Here is a 21,760-nt window from a genome sequence, read left to right as displayed (position 1 = left end):
CCTCTCCCAACGGCTCCTCCCTGCGCACTCAGCCTCTCTCTGGATACCTGTCAGCATCATGCGCCCATGCTTCAATTTACATATTCAATTCCCAACGCATGTTCACCGACAACTCAAACTTTATCCATGCATCAAAATTGGATTACATTTGTCATTTTTCAACTTGTGGTCCCTCCCGGAGGAATCAGCTCCAGCAGCAGTCAGTTTACAGCCGCAGCAGCAGCAGCAGAGACTGGAGCCCGGGCAGCGTGGACAGGGGGGCTGGTAATTGTTCTCATTTGGGCAGGCACAATGTTATCGATTCCAGCAGCAGAAGAGAGGGTGGTGATGATAGCAGGTTGACTGAGAGCAAGAAGAAAACGAGGGGGGCTGGAAGTGGGGGAGATGATGAGGGAGAGAAGGACGCGGACAGCTGTAGCGCACGGGCAGTAATTAACCAGGGTGTCAGGGTGCACCTCGGTTGTTGGTCACCCCCTCTTCCTGACGCGACTGCTGAGGTTAGGGAGAGGGGTGACAGAGGAGGAGGGTTGAACCACGGTAACAAACACATTAATTTATCTAATTACCCGGATAATGATTTGGCTTTTGCGACTCTGAGGCTCCTGTGTAGAACCGATAATGAGCCGCAGCAGGGAAAACCTGTACCGGCAACCAGGTTGAAGAGCAGGCGAACCCGGAGAGAGAGCAGGGAGGTTCCCAGTACTCGCCGTGGTTGTTTAGACACACAAGAAACGGGGGATGGATATTTAGCTGAGTTTATGGTTCCCCGGGGAGGCATAGCTCAGAGGGATCCCCTCATCCAATCTACCCCCGGTGGCATCACGGAAACACCCCGCCGACGATTTGAGTCCAACAACAGCGCTGTTCCTAATAGCGCGTCACAATATTCTGGCCCGGTGCTCAAAACGCCCACTCAGACACAAACAGGCGATTATTCAGAAAGTGGAAAACTCTCTGCACAGCTCCGTCTATCTGCTGAAAAAAGGAAAGCAGCCTCACAGACAGTGTCTGCCGGTGACTCAGGCCTTTTCTCGCCTGTTAAGTTTGCCATTACATCTCCCGGTGTTGTTCTGTCAGCCTCGGCTTCAGCTAAACGTTACCTCACGCAGCCGGATCCCAGCGCAGTAAATCACATCTCCTTTAACTCAGAATGTAACCTGAGCTCATGGGAGGGCGACTTACTTCGTGCGCTCTTCTCACCCCCTGTGGTGGATGCACTTTCAGCACAATGGACAGCTCCCGCAGACTCCCAGCCCGTCTTTCTGTGGCGCAAATTTAACTCCAACAGTAACAACAACAACAACGAGGAAAGAGGGAGCAAGGAGGAAAATGGATATAGTCGTGATGTAGAACAAGAGAAATCGCCGTGGCATGATCAGACCCAAGAGCAGGATATGTGGGAGAGTGCATTGCGAGAGATGGTCCACACAAGGTGCGCTGACAGCGTTTCCACCGATTGTGCAGCCGCTGCGCGTCGGGACCGAGTGAAATCCAGTGAGCAAGTGCCATTAGAGCCCGAAGGTGTCAGACAGGCAGATAAGCGGCAGATGGGGGCTGAGGGAGAGAGGGAGAAGGACGCAGAGAGGGAGGGAGAGGGTTCGCAGGGGTCCTCTGCTGTTGCTGCCGCTGTTTGGGGAGGAAAATTACAGGTGGGGGAGGGTGAGAGAGAGGCGCGGCTGGTGGGAGGAAGCGAACCGCGGGTTGTGGAGGAAGATGGGGAGGAGGACAGGGTAAGGGAAAAAGGAGTAACAAAGGCAAACCAGGCAGAGGCGAGAGAGGGAGGGAAGGGTCAGGACAGGGGCAGACGCACCGTTATCACAGAGTCAGATAGCAAAGGAGGGGAAAGAGAAAGCCAAGTGGATGAAAGCCATAAAGGAAGAGCAAGAACGGGGGAGGAGGGGGAGGAGGGGGAGGAGGAAAGGCACAGTTCAAGGGGAGAGAGGAGTCTGGAACGACTGATAATAATGGCAGATGATGATACCCCACAGCAAGAAAGAGAAAGGAAAATTTGGATGCCCTGGTCTCGATCCAGACGTGCAGCCAACAGACACCCACATTTTTCCCAGTATAACTTCCAAGTGCAAGTTGCTGAGAACCAGCCCCCTGGTACCTCTGTCATTGTCATGTCTGCCTCAGACCCAGATGCAGGGGATGCAGGCAGGACAACCTACTCAATGGCCCCGTTGATGAACAGTCGATCTTCTGACTACTTCCACATCCACCCAGACACCGGTCTCATCACCACCACTCAGATTCTGGACAGAGAACACATGGATCTGCATTACTTTCGGGTCACATCAACCGATTATGGCTCCCCTCGCCTCTCTGGCACAACAATGGTGGCTATAAGTGTTTCAGATCGAAATGATCATGCTCCGATATTTGAACAAACAGAGTACAGGGAAACCATCAGGGAGAATGTAGAGGAGGGTTATCCCATCCTGCAGCTGAGAGCAACAGATACAGACTCTCCCGCTAATGCTAATATCCGTTATCGGTTTGTTGGGGACTCTGCCACAGTAGCGCGGGTGGCTTTTGAGATTGACCCTCGATCTGGCCTCATCACAACCCGAGGGTCAGTGGACCGCGAAACTAATGAGCACTACACACTCCAGGTGGAGGCCAGTGACCAGGGGAAAGATCCGGGGCCGCGATCTGCCACTGTGAAAGTTTTCATCACTGTGCTGGATGAAAATGACAATGTGCCACAGTTCAGCGAAAAGCGCTACGTGGTGGGAGTGAAAGAGGACGTGCGGCCACACTCTGAGATTCTCCGTGTGAGTGCTACAGATTTGGACAAGGACAGCAATGCAGCTGTCCACTACAATATCATCAGCGGTAACAGCCGCGGGCAGTTTTCCATCGACAGTGTCACTGGTGAGATCCAGGTGGTTGCACCGCTGGACTATGAGTCGGAACGTGAATACACGCTCCGTGTTCGTGCACAGGACAATGGACGGCCACCTCTTTCCAACAACACTGGTATTGTCAGCGTGCAGGTGACAGATGTCAATGACAATCCACCTATCTTTGTCTCCACTCCTTTCCAGGCATCTGTGCTCGAGAGTGCCCCAGTTGGCAGCTCTATCCTCCACATCCAGGCCATTGATACAGACTCTGGTGATAATGCTCGCCTGGAGTACAGGTTAACTGGCACCAGCTCTGATACGCCGTTCGTTATCAATTCTGCCACTGGCTGGGTGACTGTCAGTTCCATCCTTGATAGAGAATCTGTTGAGCATTATTTCTTTGGTGTAGAGGCCAGAGATTATGGCATGCCTCCTCTTTCTGCGACAGCAAGTGTGACTATTACAGTGATGGACGTCAATGACAACCGTCCCGAGTTCCTCCAAAAGGAGTACTACTCTCGTCTGAATGAGGATGCAGTAGTTGGGACCAGTGTAGTGACTGTAACGGCTGTGGACCGGGATGTTAACAGCGCAGTGACCTATCAGATTACAGGAGGAAACACCAGAAATCGCTTTGCAATTAGCACAGCAGGAGGGGCTGGACTTCTCTCCTTGGCACTCCCACTGGACTACAAACAGGAACGGCGTTACGTCCTGACTGTCACTGCCTCTGACCGCACCCTCCACGACACCTGCCAAGTGCACATCAACATCACAGACGCCAACACACACAGACCTGTTTTTCAGAGTGCTCATTACTCCATCAGTGTGAATGAGGACCGTCCACCTGGGAGCACTGTAGTTGTGATCAGTGCTACTGATGATGATGTTGGTGAAAATGCCCGAATCACATACTTACTTGAGGACAATATACCACAATTTCGCATTGATGCTGCCACAGGGGCTATAACACTCCAGGCTGAGCTTGATTACGAGGATCAGATGACCTACACTTTGGCTATAACGGCTAAAGACAATGGCATACCACAAAAATCAGACACAACATATGTTGAGGTGAATGTGAACGATGTGAACGACAATGCGCCTCAGTTCCTCAGTCCCAGATATCAGGGAACAGTGACCGAAGATGCTCCTCCTTTCACTAGTGTCCTCCAGATCTCAGCTACTGACCGTGATGCACATGCCAATGGACGTGTTCAGTACACCTTCCAAAATGGTGAGGATGGGGATGGAGATTTCACCATCGAGCCCACATCTGGTATTGTCCGAACTGTTCGGCGTTTGGATCGTGAAAGCGTGCCATTTTATGAGCTGACGGCCTACGCTGTGGATCGCGGGATACCCCCACAGCGAACCCCGGTCCACATCCAGGTCACGATTCTAGATGTGAATGACAATGCCCCCGTCTTCCCCGCCGATGACTTTGAGGTTCTTGTGAAGGAAGACAGCGCTGTCGGCTCTGTGGTCGCCCAGATCACAGCCACTGATCCAGATGAGGGGGCAAATGCTCAAATCATGTACCAAATTGTAGAAGGAAACATCCCTGAGATGTTTCAGATGGACATCTTTTCAGGAGAGCTGACTTCACTCATTGATCTGGACTATGAGACCCGCAATGAGTATGTTATCGTAGTCCAGGCCACATCTGCTCCCTTAGTCAGCCGAGCCACAGTCCGCATTCGACTCGTGGATGTGAACGACAATAAACCCACTCTGCACGACTTTCAGATCATTTTCAACAACTTTGTGTCGAATCGGTCCAACAGTTTCCCCAGTGGGGTGATCGGGAGAGTACCTGCCCACGACCCCGATGTGTCAGACAGGCTCTACTACACCATTGACAGAGGAAACGAGCTTCACCTGCTGCTTCTGAATCACACCAGTGGAGAGATCCGACTGAGCCGAAAACTGGATAACAACAGGCCACTGGTGGCCCCCATGCGGATCACTGTCACGGGTAAGAGATCATGGGGGTGAAAAAATGTGGAGAACGTGTGTGTGTGTGTGTATGTGTGTGTGTGTGTGTGTGTGTGTGTGTGTGTGTGTGTGTGTGTGTGTGTGTGTGTGTGTGTGTGTGTGTGTGTGTGTGTGTGTGTGTGTGTGTGTGTGTGTGTGTGTGTGTGTGTGTGTGTGTGTGTGTGTGTGTGTGTGTGTGTGTGTGTGTGTGTGTGTGTGTGGCCAGTTTAGATTCCCCTGTAGCTTCATTCAGTGTAACAAATACTGTGAAGATAAGCGCTCCGACACCACAGGATTTTGCGTGTGTGAGAGAAGGGGGTGATAAAAGCGGATTGACAGTTTGTTGAATGTTGTGCATTTCCTCTTCTTCCTCTCTGTCGTCTCTTTCTGTCTTGTCATGCTCATGAAGAAATTTGTTTTTTTTAAATGTCACCCGGGTTCTGTGATACACATTCAGTTGGATGCGTGTGTATCTTGTGCTGGTTGAAGGTGTACGTGGCAAGAAAAACTGAGGTTTTCCACAGTATGTTTTAAGTATCTGCTGTCTTTTCAAGACAAAGCTTGGAGTAGGAATTTGTCTTGTATATGTTTTGAAAGACAGGCGTAGACTAGTTCTCAAATTAGATTTATCTGAAAGCGTGTAGCATAAATATAGCACGGTTTGAATAAGGGGCAAAAAAAAATAATCTGACACACAATTTCATGTCAGAGTAAATATGACAGAAGAAACAAAAATCTTTGAAGCTATTTCTCTCAATTTCAGATTGTTGACAATTATTAGGAGCTTGTCATATGAGGTTTGTTTTTCAGTTGACAGTTGCTTTTACAGCCGTTGTTAATTTCGGGCTTTGAGACCACTTTCTTCTTGGAAGAGCTGTCCAGTTCCGAGCAGTGATCAATATGCAGTACTGCTAACAATCTCTGAATGACAGGATCTGGGAGAAGCCTGGTCCAAGTTGTGACAGCAATTTAGTTTGATTAGGGAAACCTGCTTAGCAGTGAAGCAAAAAAAACAAACAAAAGCACATACTTCTGACTGACGGCCAAGTTCTGTCTCTGACTAGACATCACATATTGACGCCATTACTTTTTTATTGTGTTGTTTTTTTCAGTAGTTAACATTTCAGTGTGGGCCGGCAGATGTTGCCATCTCAACTAAATGAATTCACGAGTTGACCGCTCACATGTGACATGGACAAAAAGCAATGTTCAAATGGCTTTCTTCGAGGCTGTGTGAGACCTTGCTTAACAGACGGGCCAGAAGGGTTAAAACCACGTTATTTTAGTCATATTTATTGGCTTTGATCTGTGTGTGCGTTCCGACTTAGGCTTGAAAATGGAAGCTTCACAAGCCCTTCTGAGGTTTCTTTACTGTCAGTGATCAAAGCCATAGAAAGCAAATAAGCAAAAGAGTGCAGCATTGTTACTTTGAACTAATGCCGTGTTTGTATTCTCTCTGTTGGATTTTGTCAAATAACGCTGGCTTGGGAGTGCGCGTGTGACCTGCTACCCTATTTGCACAGTTTTCATGAGCTTCAGCAGTGATGACGTTGGCTTGTAAATATTCCTTTTGGTGTCATTCTGAGTGAATAAATGAGTAAAGAAGTGTGTCAGGGAGTGTGGGACACGTCAGGCTAGTACGGGAAGCAATGATTGATCGGTTGATTGATGGAGCAAGCAAGTTAAACGTGGAGAGACAAATTAGAGTGGGTGGGTGGAAGTGACTGCGTGAAGGAGTAAAGAAAGAAAGAAGTGATACAGCTGATAAGAGTGTATGTGGATGAATAGCTGCAAGTAAAAGAGTGAACCAATTAATGAATTGGTGAGACAGCGTAAGTGATCAAGATCGATTACTAAGTTCTTCTTCTTCTTTTTCTTCATCTTCGTCTTCGTCTTCTCCTCACGGGTGTTATGCCAAGTTCTGCACAGCTGCTAAAAATTCGAAGTGTGTGCTGTACGGTGGAGCAGTGGTTAGTGCTCTTGCCTCACAGCCAGAAGGCCAAGGGTTCAATCACTGGCCGGACCCTTCTATGTGGAGTTTGCGTGTTCTCCCTGTGTGTGGGGGGGTTTCCTCTGGGTACCCAGAGGCCAAAGATATGCACGTGACTCTAAATTGCGCCTAGATGTGAGTGTGTGTGTGGTTGTCTGTAAACTGAACTAGTGACGCGTACTTGCCCATAGTACTCATAGTGCCCATTGGCTCCAGCACACCTTGACCCTGCACAGGATAAAGCAGTATAGATGATAGATGGATGGAGGAACGTGTGCAGTTGAAATTTACCAGACTGATTACCACAAGCACCATTGTTTGACTTCCAATTAACTTCAGCGGAGCTTAATAAGTGAATCAGGAATCCGACTGACAGCTCAGCTAATGTGCCAGTAATATAACAATGTGAACACAATTAAGACATCTTAAATAAGAACTAATTAAAAGTACCACCAGTTTCTAGTTACATAACCAGCAAAGTAACTCTACTTCTTTTTGAAGACGTAATTGGTAAATGCGTTGGTAATACTTATTGTCAATTAATGACAGAGAAACCGATTCAGGGGAGGAAGTGAGTGAGGGAAAAGTATGTTTTTAGGGGTAGACAAATATGCAGGAGCGTTAAAGACTTGGTATTTAAATGAATGAGAGCGGAGTAAAATTGACGAGCGAGTTAGAGACGTGAGTCAGGCAAAGCTGCTGTGAGTGCGCGTCTTTAGCAGCGTGTGTGCATGTTTGCGAGTGCCGACACCGTCTCGATCAGCCTCTCCCTGTGTGCATTCAGCTCACTTCAAACCAGACTCACAGATTCATTTCGCAATTTTCGCACTCCCTCTCTCTCACTTATGAAACTCCCTCTCTCTCTCTCTCTCTCTCTCTCTCTCTCTCTCTCTCTCTCTCTCTCTCTCTCTCTCTCTCTTTCCCCTTCGCTCGCTCTCTCCTCCCTATTGCTCCAGGATTTGACAGTTATGAGATTATAATGAAACAACAGTGAGCCGGAGTCGGGCTCGGAGCAAAGCTGTCACTTCCATTGTGTGCTGTGTGTTATCTGTGACTACCCGTCCCTCCTTTACTCATCACTTTCCTCCTTTCATTTTTCAGTCTTGCCATCCCTGGATGGATGTGAGAAGCATTCTTCATGTTTTATCCTTTCTCTTTAGTCTTTTTGTCATATTTCTTCACTTAAAACATCTTTTAAAGTTATTTCTACGTTCTTTCTTCATTCCTGTTTTCATCGGCTCCTTTTTTTAACCGATAAATATTTGTTAATCTGCCTCTTTTGTCTGTTTCCCCTCTTCCACATTTCCACAATCCTTTTCTCAAACTCCCTCCAATTTCCCTCACTGCTTCCCTGTAATCCTCACATAACTCTCACGGGCTGTTTCTCCTCCACGGCATACTCTTTGTAACTGCACTCCTCCATCTCGCTCTCCTCTCTTCTGCTTTCTCTTTTCCTTATTTTCTTTGCATTTGTGTGTGTGTGTGTGTGTGTGTGTGTGCATGCGCGCACTCATGCATTATTTGTGTTAGTACATACTGTTTCTTTGAGGGTGTGTGTGTTTGTGTGTGTGTGTGTGTGTGTGTGTGTGTGTGTGTGTGTGTGTGTGTGTGTGTGTGTGTGTGTGTGTGTGTGTGTGTGTGTGTGTGTGTGTGTGTGTGTGTGTGTGTGTGTCTCAGGTGGCTGAAAGCATTGCACTTGAGGGTGTATTCACTTCTTCTCAATGAATAATATCTGTGTATGCCAGAGAGTGCTGGGACTCCTCTCCACTCTTTCTTCTACCCATCTTTCGCTGCCTCGCTTCCTCACCCGTTCACACGTTCTTCCCTCACAGTCTCTCTTTGTCTCGCCTTTTCCATGCGCTCTCCCACTTTTTAATCTCATCTTTCCCTTTTATTCCTGTTGTGACATTTTCTTTAAAACTATTCAATCTCAAGATAATTGGAGCAGTTTTGGTGCGTGGAGATTAAATGCAGCATGCATGTCTGTGTTGGCACCAGTTTCAGCGCGCACACACATCCACATGCACAGAAAACAGGCTTTAGGGTCATCTGGCTGAGGCTGTGAATTGCACAGTTTGGCACCCTGAACAACATTTGTTCAAGGTGCCCTTGAGCAAAGCGACCCCCAACTGCTGCGGTAGCCAGAAGCAGACTGTGGTTGTACTGTGGAACTCCCAGGTGTAGATGTGTGTAGCAGTCTGAATGTGGGGCGGAGTTTTGCTGGGAGTGAGAGATGTGAGCCTTACTGGACTGGAGGTTGAAACAAAGACACTCTGATTGTTGACGTGTCAGATGGACTTGGTTTAATTTGAATTCCTCCTCAACAGACACTTTGATATGACGCAGTGAAACTGCATTTTTATATCAGAAACTGGGAGATAAGTTCTTAACTTTCAGGATCTTTTTATTGTGCATTGTTGGCTTACTGTCATATTGAAACTGGGATACTTAGCATAACCCAGTAATTATTGTTATTAGTCTTCTTTTGACAAATCTTTCTTGTTATGCAAATATTGTCTTCATAGCTGGGATCCTGGTAGACTGTGTGCTGGGTTTTTGTTTTGGCAAAGTGAAGGACAAACAACCCGATGCAACCTCATATGGTGGATCTAGAGTGACAGTAGCATTCACCTGAATGCACATCTTTAAATCTTTTTGATTTATACCAATTTTTCCAATCCATTGCGTCACAAGGCAGGTAGTTTATTTGATCAGATAAGCTACTGTTGCTGGACACAAAGTTAATCAAAGCATTGGGGTTTACCTGGGGCACAAATGCCCTGAAAAAAATCAGGCAATTGGCTAAAAGAGGTTAAAAAGAGACATGTTGGCCAAAAGTTGAGAGTTCTTGTTGTTTTGTTCCTGGGAAAAATGTATTGTCATACATTTGTCCATCTTCTCTACTTGTTTAATCCAGGTTAGGGTTGCAAAGTGGAGCTTTGACTATTGGCAATGTACACCTTCAAAAAGTCACAAGTCCATCAGTAAGCAAAAATGCAGAGCTAGACAAGTTAGCATGCAGACAATCACACTAATTTAAAGTCACTTAACCCCCAACCAGGATGATCAGCGGGGTACACTTCAGACAGATCATTGGACAAACACATAAAGACAGACAACAGCACACTTTAAACATCAATTTAGAGCCTCCAGTTCACTTCATGTCTTGTGACTGTGTGAGGAAACCAGAGTACATAGAGAAAACCCCTGTTCACACAGGGATGCGAGGAGGCAATGCAAGGAGGCCGCCAAGCAAGGGACCAAACCATGGATTGTCTTTCTTTTATGAGGCAAGAGTGCTAAACACTGCAGCACTGTGTAGCCCATGTCGTGTCTTTAATGAAGTCAAATGATTACAAATAATCATTTCAAAAAGACACTAACTCTCTTGGTTAGTTGGATCTTTTACAAAGTGACTTTATGTTGGATCGTGATGTGTTAATGATCAACAAGCCAAACAATGATTTGATGCATCCTATAATATTGTTAAGAGTCAGAACACAGGTCAGTGCGTCATAACTTCACTTCCAGTACATTTAGGTCACAGCACTGATGTCAACTGGAAACTTCTGGGTGAATACGTTGAGGTTTTCTGTGTAAGGCTGTGTAATACGTTTACATTTGGGTCAGCTGAAAAAGGTCAGCTCCCAGGAGCACACATATACGCTCTGAGTCATCCTCATTATGGATGATCATATACTTTTACTCAGGCTTACAAGCAGAGCAGTAAGCCAAGGAAAGAAAAAAAAATTCTTCATTTGACTCATATTCTCAATGCCGGTGTTAACAGATTAATCCCTTTACTACTAGTTGTTGCAGAAGAAGTTGCAGTTTGTGTGTGTGCGTGTGGGTGTGGCATTTTACAGGTCAATAGTCTATCCACTGCCAATATATTTTAAATTGTTTTACTTTTTTCACATTTGTAGTCCAAGTAGCTTTATGTTATTTTATCACTCTACAGCTGTGATAACTCTGATCATTATTACTGACAAACAAACAAAATCTATCTGTTTCTTGATTAATGAGTATCTGGCAATGGAATAAAACATGTTTCTTTTAAACTTTCTGGAACTGACAATCTGACATTTGGGTTTGTAGCGAGCGTAGGGTTTGGATCTTCTTCCTGGAACTTGTCTGTTTTTATGCCCTACACAACACATTTTTGTCACATTTCACATGGAAAGCCAAGCGTAACGCTCTGAATGACAACCAGGTATGAAAATATGCAGTTATCTACACACGCTGTCCTCTCTGAGGGTAAAGTAGCTTTCGACTCATCCTGAGTGAGAAGCTTTCTGGCACCACTATTAACACCTTTGGCTTCAAATGTAATTGGACGCCATGTCATATGAAGCAGTTATTTTCTGGCACACGACAAGGCAAATGTGTGCTATGGGTATCAAATTATGCAAAAATACTCTGATGGGTTTTGCTAAATCATGCATATTCATTTCAAAGTCACAAGCTTTTCAAAGAGAAATGTGATCGTGCACAATGCCGTCTCAAACCGATCACATTGTGAACGCACAATGACCTACATATATATGGCAGTGTAGTCGCCATACCAAACGGAAAAGTTTACCGACCCATTAAGAACCATTAGACGGAGTCTCCACTTTCCTATTCCTATTTGGATCTGGTTGCATCTACTTGAAACATCCAACAGGATGAATAGTTCAGGCTAATTTCCCTGACGGAGTCATCCCAAGGGATTAATAAAGCAAAGTCTAAAGTCTAATGTTGAGCTGTGGAGGTTTGACACAGTTTCCTCTTTTCTCGCAGGTTGAAGGAGACTTTCTTGTTTGGTCCGTTGCTGTCTCTTAATTGCTGACTCAGCACTGTTGATGCAGTGATGGACTAGTGACCTGTCCAGGGTGCACACTGACCAATGTTTGCTGGTTTACACTCCAGGTGTTACACAATGAGGTTCTTGTGGGCATCTGGTAGCCTGCTTGAATGCTATAAGCTCTGGTCGGTACAAATAATATGATTTAATACTATTATTATTCAAAAAAATTATTAAGTGTTGTACATTGTATTTATCTGTACCCTTGAAGTATGTCTGAAAAGGTTGATGACCTCTGGTATAGACGATAAATTAATGTGCGGATGTTGTGGGAGGTACTACTTCATATTATGTGCTAAATCCATAGACGCTGTCTATGTTGAAGGTTAAACTACACGGCCATCAGCCCCTTATCTTCGTATTATCAACCCCAATCAGTTGGTTTCAACAGTAAGGTGCAAATATTGCAAAGGCAGTGTCCCTCTTTTGAACAGCAATGTTTCAAGTAGACAAGGTCCAATTATCTCTCCTCTCTATACTGAATGTCAAACCCCAAAGGCACAGTCTGACAAGTTGGTAACACAAACTTATTAATGAATAACTATTTTATTTTGGAATACAAGCTGTCAGTAAAACGAGATCAGTATACCCTCAGTTTAAAGTGGCAGGCAGCTATTATGGCACAGGAGAGCAAACAAACTGTGACAGAGTCCACTTGAAGACAATATCTGTGAATCCAAGTGTATTGATGTTTTATAGTGATAATTAAATGGGACATTGGTTTGCAATCTCGTGTCAGGGCAGACACACAGAATATCTGGGTCTGGGGGTTTATAGTGGGTGCATGGGTTTTATAATACAGCCCAACACATGGATTCAAAGTTTGAATTGGTCACTTTAAATTGCCTGTGCATGTGTGTGGGATTTTATGGCTTTCTTTGTGTTTACCTTCACCCAGAATCCCATAATCAGCTCATATTGGCTCCAGCCCCCATCAACATTGAATTGGGTAAGCGGTCCAGAAAATGGATGGATGGTATGATGGATGCTGACTTTACCTTGGCATTAGATTGTTATTTCTAACAGACAACTACATTAACTTCACTATCATTTTTAAACAAAGCTGCCGAACACTATTCAGAGCTTTGGTCATTTTATTTTATGCCATTTGGGAGTCTTGAGTTTACTGCTGCTTCAACATTTCAGTTTGTGTTACCGTGTATCTTTGGTGACAAATGGTCCAAGCTGTACTGTAGAGTTCTGGTTCCATGTTGGAAAAGACTATCTATGTCCAAGCTATAACACTGTTGTAAATCTAAAGTCTTCTTTATTCAGGACAAGCTGATTTCCACACTCTACATGCATGCTGACTGTTGCTAAGTATGTTGTCACAGCTCAACCAAATATTCCCAGGCAGTCCTTTAAGCTCGCAGCAAGCCAACATCTGTGCTTTGTATTAGATCGTAATGGTTTGAAAAATGTGGCAGATCACTCTGATGTATAACTCCTGTGTGTCCACTGCTGCTCATACGGGACCATTTATGTGATGTTATCCCGAGGCTTCAACTCACTGACGGCCAGTGATAGTCAGTGGGGGACGATGGGCCTGTAGCTATATCTGTTGTTGTTTTTTTTGTTTTTTAAATAACATGTTTGACACTTGAAGAGATGTGTTACAAAGACAGTCAACTGTCCATCGAGCTTAACTTAATGACTTCTGTTATTTCATGCAAAGGGCTCAACAGATGAAGAAGTTTTCCTCCTTGTGGAGCAGAATCATGGTTGAATGAGCGACAGCTAATTGTACCGATGCCATGTGTGTTTCTCAGCCTTCCATCCGTGCACGCTTTTAGATTTGCTCTCACGTCTCTTCTACAAATGCCAAGTTACTTCACAGTCATGCAGCTGTGCATATTTTCATCTTGGAACTGGCGAGTGCAAAATAGGTCCACTTGATAATTGTGTCCTGTGTAACTGTGCTTTTGAGAGCTGGTGTCACTGCTGCAAAGTCAGGATAAACAAAGCATTATTATGCACAGGTGGATCGCTTTGGCAGGGAACATTTGGCCATGGTGGCTATGAGTGAATTTTCTGACAGGAGTTTTAAGAGTGCTGCGAGCATAACAAATCCATGTTCCCTGCTGAGAGTTTTGCAGATGGCTGGTAAGCCTCCGGTCCTCAAATCTGCTTCTCGTCACCCTGCCTGTCATCCACAGTCCTCCTCAGCAGAATAACATAACCCCCCCCCCCCAAATAATATTACCCTATTATTTGAGGACAATTCATTTCTAATGTGTATCCATCTGGAAAAGAGCTTAAAATGCAGCCATTTTTCACACAACAGGCTGCTGCACATCCATCTTTTCTAACCTTTAATCAAACCGATTTGCAACTGTAACCCTCAGATTCCATCTGTAGTTTCGTATTTTTCCACGTTCAAATAGCAAAATCTGAAATTTAGATTAACTCCAATTGAGCTGTTGGTTAAACACAACTTAACAGAATAGTATTTTTCTCAAGCTACATGCTGGTAAAGTGGTTAGTAATCACACCTGTTGAGATCTGAGTTTGTGTCCGTTGTGGGCTGGGATTGATTCCAGGCTCCTGTGACCTATGTTCAAATAAGTAGTTTGAAAGATGGATCGATCTATCAATTTCATTCAGTCACTGGCCAGGATGCTTCAACATGCAGTGCTTAATTGACTAGAAACAAGCTGAAAAACACTAAAAGTAAATAACATCGAAGAAAAATGACAATGGGGACAAGAACACATTTTCCAAGGTAGCCTATAATTAATGAGCTTATGCCTCACGTGTTCTGCAAACAAAGTAAACTTTTATATGAGGTTGTAGGAAAGGATTAAAAGATCTATTCGAAATACAAATGAATATAATAAAGGATCGAGTCATTCTGTTTATTAGTGAAACATCAGCTCTCTCAACCTCTAAGACCTTAAAGAGCCAAAGGCTCAACGATGAATGGAAACAGAAGTGTTTATAATCAGCATTTTAATGACTTGTTTGTGCTCGGGCGAGACTAAATGAGCAAATGTTTGCCATCAGAGAAGAGTAAGAAGTACATTAGAGAGAAAGTAAGGAAAGATCAACAACAGACTGATACTTTGGGCTCTATGTTTAGCATTGATTAATCGTGACCGCATTAGCTTTACGACGGTAACGTGATTACTGTAAACAAACAGGATGGCTGCAGGGAGAGAGGCATGACAGTAACTCAACCTCTGGAGTGAAGAACTGTGACTCACAGCACTGGAGTCCATGCGTCTGTTGAAGACTGAGCTTCATTTGATCTGTCAGAAGGTGGATCCTTCCGGATGGAAATTTCTCTGCCATGACTCACTTATTATTCATGTACAATGTTTGACAGCTCATCACTGGAAATTGTGACCATTAGTCTTTATATTGAGGTTCTTACTTTTTCCTAATAGCCAGAACCATGAAGAAAATAACGTCAATTATCGCTGCTGCTGTTAATTGGTGGGTCGTTAAAAGCTCTGCAGTGGCTTGTTCAGGTTGTCTGAGTTGGGTGTAATTATTCTTGAGGTGTTTTTGGAATTAATTTGACTGTCATCTGATGGATTTCAAATAACACCAATACTGGCAGTGCAGACACACACTGTAATTACTTTTTGGATTTTTCTTTTCCTTTTGTCATAAAAATGTCACTTCTGCAAAATGGTGTTCTCAGTGAATTCCTGTTAGCTTGTTTGTCAGTCGATATATTTGATAAAGGTTTAGTTTTTTTCACGTTGGATTTACTCATATTGAAATGGCCGGTGAAAATCCCATCGTGAAGCTGCAGATCAGGAGTGTCAAACACATAAAGCCTAATTTCACACCAAGTTGGGCCGGACTGGTAAAATAGCACCGTAATAACCTTTAAATTCAAACTTGAAAATGTCTATATCTTTACAAAAGCAAACAATTATTACAGAGATATACCATAATCTCTACATAAAGTCAATTGTAGTGACACTTTCTGGGTCAAATCCAGTGAAGTATCCAAAACTTAAAACTGTTTATTGCATTTTGCATGTCTTTACAAACTCACCCTGGCTGCATGGCTTTGAGGCAAATGCTAGTTTGCTTGTAATGATCTCATGGTCTCTCAAGAAATTTGTTTTAGAAAATATTATAAATGTCTTTATTTGAAATTTTTTACAATTTAGGGTAGTTTGGGAGGTTGGGGAAGCCGGATTGGAGCCTCTTGCAGGCCGGTTTTGGTCCACAGGCCTCATGTTTAACACCTGATAGGCTGATAGTGATGGATATCTTCACACTGAGCAAAGGCTAGAGTTCATATCTACACTCTTGGAAATTATTCCATCTCCAACAGTCTTACTTGTTTAGATTATCTGATCTTTTCATCTTTGATGAAAACACAAGCGTAGGTACAGTCTTAGCCTTGTATTACCTTTTCACTCGTCCAGTTCTGTTTCCATTGGTTGAAATCACCCTCTGCGTCATTACAAAATGTAAAATTAAAGGATAGTGCAATTTTGTTTGGTTGAAATGAGTCAAAAACTACCATGCCAAACTACATTTCTACCCCTGGTAGTTTGAAGCTGCGTTGCCACATTACTGACACATTTTCCATTTGTGACCAATTTCATTCTAATATAACATTCTTATTTATCTTGTTATTTTTTCTAAGTGGAACACAGTTATTTGTAGTTCAAATGCTATTTAGTCTCTCTGCATGTGTTTGAATAATTGACTCCTGGAAGTATTCCTTTTTTCTGCACCTACTGGGCTGAGTAGTCCATTAGTGCTGTGCTATTACACGAACCCCCTGAAGCAATTGTTGGAAAAATGTAAATTCAGGATGTTTTGGCTGACAGAAAACGCTCACACCGTTTGGGGTGCTTCTATGGAAATGGCCCGCCTCATGTGCTCCAGTGGTGTACTTGTGTGAAATTTCAAGACACTAAATAACAGTCTGCACACAAGTTGAAACCTTAACTTACAGAACCTGGCAACAAAATGTGAAAAATCTAAGAAAAACTTGTTTCTTTCTTTTTGTCCCTCTCATCCACACATTTTCTTTCCCCCTGTCGCTGCACATTTAAGAGCAAACAGATGCAGTATGGTGGATGATGGCTGCTGCTGCAAACAGCTGCGAACCGATGCCACGTCTGCATGTTAGAGGGGTCACCGCGCATTGGTTTAGAAGTACAATAGACACGATGATGTGTATAAATGTGATAAGGGCCAACAGTGAGTCGTAACATGTGAGGGGGGGCTTTTTGTACTCAGTGTGGAAGTTAAGTGTATCTGCTTTAATGTACAGGATTAGTGCTTCTGTTGTAAAAGGCTGGTTTAAACCATTATGTTGCCAAGGCCGCTGTGTGCGTGAGTGTGTGTGTGTGTTTGTGCGTGTATGCGTGCATGCTTGTCTGTGTGGTTGAGGTTGTTACTTTTTCTTTTTTTTTAATACACTGCTCTACTTTACACTGACTATAATGAGTGCCCAGACCTCAGGGGCAGAAAGGCTTTCACAAACAAACAGAGCGCAGAAATCAGCTGACAAGCCAGCGCCTGGGTGTGTGTGATTTGTAATGATGCATGCTTGCTGTTCTTAACGCTTGCGTTACTTCGCCAGCCTTAATGTATGGCCAGCGTCTCTGCCCAACAATCCATTCATTCACTTATTTATTTCTACGTAAGTGCCACATTGGCTGTTCATATGGTAACGCTCTGTTAGGTAGTTGAGACCATTGTTTTTCCTCAACTGTCCATTCTGCACTCTATTTTCAGCCTCGAACACTTTATGAGTGTTCAAATAAGGGCAATGTTTGTTTTAGAGGATGCTCTGCCTGTTTACTGTCTCAACCCGAGGGCACCTTACACAGCTGGAAAGCCCTGGCCCAGCTTTCTGTTCCACCAAGTTTGTAATATTCAACCTGCTCTCGCATTTTCCGAGGGCTTTTTCGAGGACGGCGAACACAGAGGAGAGGCAGGAGAAGGCCAAACAAAGGGATCTGACAACACACTGTGAAATGGGATTTAAACCCATGTGATTCTGAGTACATGGGCTGTGAAGTAATAGGCTGAGGGCACCATGACCATGTTTAGTGTGTTTCTGACTAGTGGCATACGGCTTTTGTTCGGTGTAAATCCAATTTTACTGTTTTGGGGGTTTTGCATGCTTGTTGTAATGTATCTCCCCTTTTAGGTTTTTGCCCCACTTTTAATCCCAACTCCTTTAGCATCAAGGGTGCAAACAGTTCCAGCTAGACCTCTAACAATGGCAGCATTAGGGCTATGCGTGAAGGGCTGAACCTTGTAGGGATTTTGAACTACTAACCCAGGCAGCCTCAGCCTTCACAGCTTGAGCCAGAATGAATAATATTAACAAAATAAAGAAAACAAGGATTGTGAAGGACATTGAATATTCACATTTTTTAATACATTCCTGTTTGTGGTCTATGAATTTCTCCCAGTTTAATCAAATAGAGCATGAATGTTATCAAAGGGTTGTTTTTTTTTAACATCGTACGTCAAAAAAAATGGCTACAGGACACATTTTCATGCTGTACCTAAACGCTGTCAAGGCTTTCATTTTTACAGTCAGGTGCAATTTATGTGAGCCACAGAGCAACAATTAAAATTAGAAAAATTAGATAAGACATATTACATGAGATAAAACAGTCAATGCAACATATGCACTGCTGTAATGCAGTATATTGCACGTGCCAGTTTTCACAGTGGACCATTTTTGGTGTTGCTTTTTGTATTTGTCATCAAGAAATATGGCTTTTGTGTTTGTATAAACAAAGTACGTTACATGTAGACATAGCTGGAACTGAGTGAAAGCTCAATGTTTCAGTGAACCTCAAAGTCTTCTTCAGTCTGTTGCATCAACCTCATCCATACATCCATCCATCCATCCATTCATCTATTTAAATGAGGTGGCACCTCTATCTCTCCTTAAACTTATAAAGTGTGAATGAAGTTCAGAAAACCCAGCTATTTATCAAGAGTCTGTTCTGTCAAGTTTTCAGAGAAAATCATGAAACCTTTTGAAATCACAGACCTTCCCACTCCACACTACATGAACTGTATCTCCAAACTCTTTCTCGATTTGTCCCTTGAAGGAAAATGCCAGGTCTGAGCTACATGACCCATCCTTCTGCCCTGTACTGCAGCATTTAAAAATGTTTCAGGGGCTGTTTTCAGCTCCCGCCGTGGGCTTTAATTGTACGCTACTTTGCAAGATGTTTCCGTTTGGATTTCCAGGAAGCGAGCTCGGGATCCTCTGACATTCAAGAAGCTTTGAGTATGCTATTAGTCAGGCTACCTGGTACAGTGAGATAGCGCTGAACTCCCTCAACCCTTTGAAACGCAGGGGGCCGAATACCCACAAAGCACCTTCGTGCTGCAGCACTGATCAGAGGCCAGCCCCTCTTTCACGGTGTCTTCATGTTCATGCATCCGTGGGACCTCGCGGATGATTCCAGATCAGCGTGTTTATTCTTAGTTTTTGTGCACGCCAGTCCAAAGCTCTCCCATCCCTCTTCGAAGTACGAATACACCAAGGGCAAAATGTTGGCTCGAAGCCCAACGGAGCCGGGAAAGCTCACAGGAACCTCTCCGAGTTGTTACTTTACAAAAAGCTTTGTTTTCCCGCTGTGCTAAGGACGGCAGAATAACCTTCCATTTGTGACATTCTGAATTTGGATGCTATTAATGTTTTATTGTTTCCATGCACGCTAAAGTGGAGTGGTATGAAGATAGGGCGATGCATTAATTATAACTTCCCGGCATGCCGGCAAGATTTCCTTTGACCACAGCTCGCCAACAAGTTATTCATAAATCCTCTCTGGCTCTTGCTTTACATCCACGCAGACCTTATACCTGTGGAAAAAGTACCTGCAAAGACATCAGTGTGACAGATATAAGATGATAGGAGTTTATAGTCAGAAAGAGAGAACTTTAAATGTGGAAAGTTTTTTTTTTCTTTACTATATATTTTTTTAATTAAATCTGTTTGAATCCCATATCGGGTTCAGAGGATTTCCACTCTCACCACTGAAACTCAGAGGATCACTTTTCTGTTTTCCCATTGAAACATTTGTCCTGACCCTCCCTGTGATTTCCAACGATGTTCAGCGCAGTTTTGCAGTTTAATAAGGATTTTAGGAGTTTCTGACTGTTCAATGTACAGCGTAAGCTTGTCTTTTAAAACTCATACCTGAGGGAAATAAGTTGAATTCCTGATGCGAATCACCTGAACAAAAATGTGACTTTTTACTGTTTCTTTTTAGACCTTAGATGGGGAAAAAAAACCTTTAAAATGATGTCTGGATTGGATTTTAAGTCCTTCATAATTCCTTCCCACAGTCGAAAACATGCATGGGGATAGTTGTTGACTGTGAAGTTCTGTTGAGGTGAACTTCTTTTTATGCGCTTTGGCTGTTTATTTGTAATGGTGTGAATGCTGCAGTCATTTTTTGGTTTAAGATGCACCGTTTTCGGAAAAGCACAAAGTACTACACATGCATACTACCGCTGCATATATTGCTTTTCTGAACATGCACAATTACTTTGATAGCTATAACAATGGCAGAGTACTGTTAGTTCTGCTCACTCTTTTTAATGTAACTGCGCTTCTCCAACCAAGTGTCTCTTTCCTCCACCATCATCTTCATCATATGCTGAGAGGTATTTCTTCCACACATCTGATACTAAGTGGGCTTTCATAATGAAGAAAGACAGCTTAAAGGCTCTTGACTGTTCACATTGTTCTGTTCTCTGCACTAATATTTTTGTGGTCTTATTACCAAAAAGACACTATCAACCACTGGCCATTTCCACATTAATGGCGATTATTACCAATATCTTTCCAGCTGAACGTAAAACTTTTCTGAAGCTAAAACAGAAAACTGATATGCAGTATCCAGCAGATCATTCTCATGGTAACATGTTGTAGATCACCCATATCTGTGGGGGTTTGTGATTGTCACAAATGTCATTGTCATAAATGTATTCAATTTATTTGCACAATTAAAAGAAGATGGATCTGTCTTTCTGGAGTAGCAAAAGTAGAAATCAGCAGGTCAAAGTACCTGAGTGAAATCTGTTACTGCTCTCAGAGGTGGTAGGTCGATACTTGACGGTAAATGGTTTTACTTTAAAACGTAAAATGATTTGTTTCGTATTTCTGGCGTTCACACGACTCTGTATGTGGAAGAATAAATGACATGTCCTTCAACCACAAAAAAGAAGCTAAAAATATATATATTTGAGGTATTTTTACCTTCTTGTGAGTGTTCAAGGTTCACTGTCAGAATTTAATAGCTGCTCTGTGCAAACATACCTCTGAAGGCTGATAAAATCACAGTAAAGTTACAAACCATCAGGGCAAACAGGCTGTGACACTTCTGAGTACCATTTCTTTTTTTTTAAACTTTGGTGTGTTGCATGATTTGTTGAGTTGTCAAATACTCTGCTCCGAGTGTCACACTCGTCCCATGTGAGCCACGAAACAGGGTTCCTTCAAGGCTGTGATTTAGAGGGAAGGCTTTCAGCGTGCCTGGCGCAGGAATTTGTTGTGTTATTTATTTATTTTTTCTTGTCAGAAAACAGACGAGCACACAGACCGCAGGAGGTTATCATGCCTACTGCACACAAAACAAATGAGCATCAACAAATACAAGACAACAATCAACCTCTCCAGCACAGTCTTTGGGATCCAGATCCTCCGATCAATGAAACTGCCATGTGGGGCTGAGCAAACAGCCACAGTCATGAAAATAAATAGTATTTTAATCCCAAAATGTAATGTTACATAATATAATCCCCTGGGTTACCGCAGGGTGTCTGCATGTACATACTTAAAACAGCATTTTTGAGCTGCATGCCAGTCAGAAAATGACACAAATTTGTTGTTTTAAAGGTGACTCTGACTGTCAAATACTCTGTTACATAATACTATGGAGACTAGACCTACATGTAGGTCCTACATGCATACACTTCAGTCTGTTTATTGTTTATCTTCGAGGACTGTTTTGGGGAAGACCAGAGAATACACGACAACAGTGCTATGAGCAACAGAAATTGCAACTTTTAAAAATGGCTTCCAAGGTGGAACTTTTCTAAAATGCTCCAACTTCGTCTTGTAGAAATGGGGAAAACGCG

The 21,760-nt window shown here is 43.5% G+C and overlaps 1 protein-coding gene across 1 annotated transcript in view; it reads left to right on the top strand.

Moving 5' to 3' along the window:
* The window catches only part of celsr3 (cadherin, EGF LAG seven-pass G-type receptor 3), a gene marked incomplete at its 5' end in the record, with an annotated part of 124,120 nt that overhangs the window by 336 nt on the left and 102,024 nt on the right, over positions 1-21,760 (top strand). Inside the window, one exon of the mRNA XM_080470030.1 lies at positions 182-4,827. Within this exon, the coding sequence (XP_080326156.1) occupies positions 182-4,827 (4,646 nt within the window). The remainder of the gene's footprint in view (positions 1-181; positions 4,828-21,760) is intronic.

This window comes from Lipophrys pholis (assembly GCF_963383615.2).
Source record: "Lipophrys pholis genome assembly, chromosome: 8".
NCBI classification, from domain to species: Eukaryota; Metazoa; Chordata; class Actinopteri; order Blenniiformes; family Blenniidae; genus Lipophrys; species Lipophrys pholis.
The sequence above is the reverse complement of the archived record's forward strand: the minus strand, read 5'-3'. Positions and strand labels throughout refer to the sequence as shown.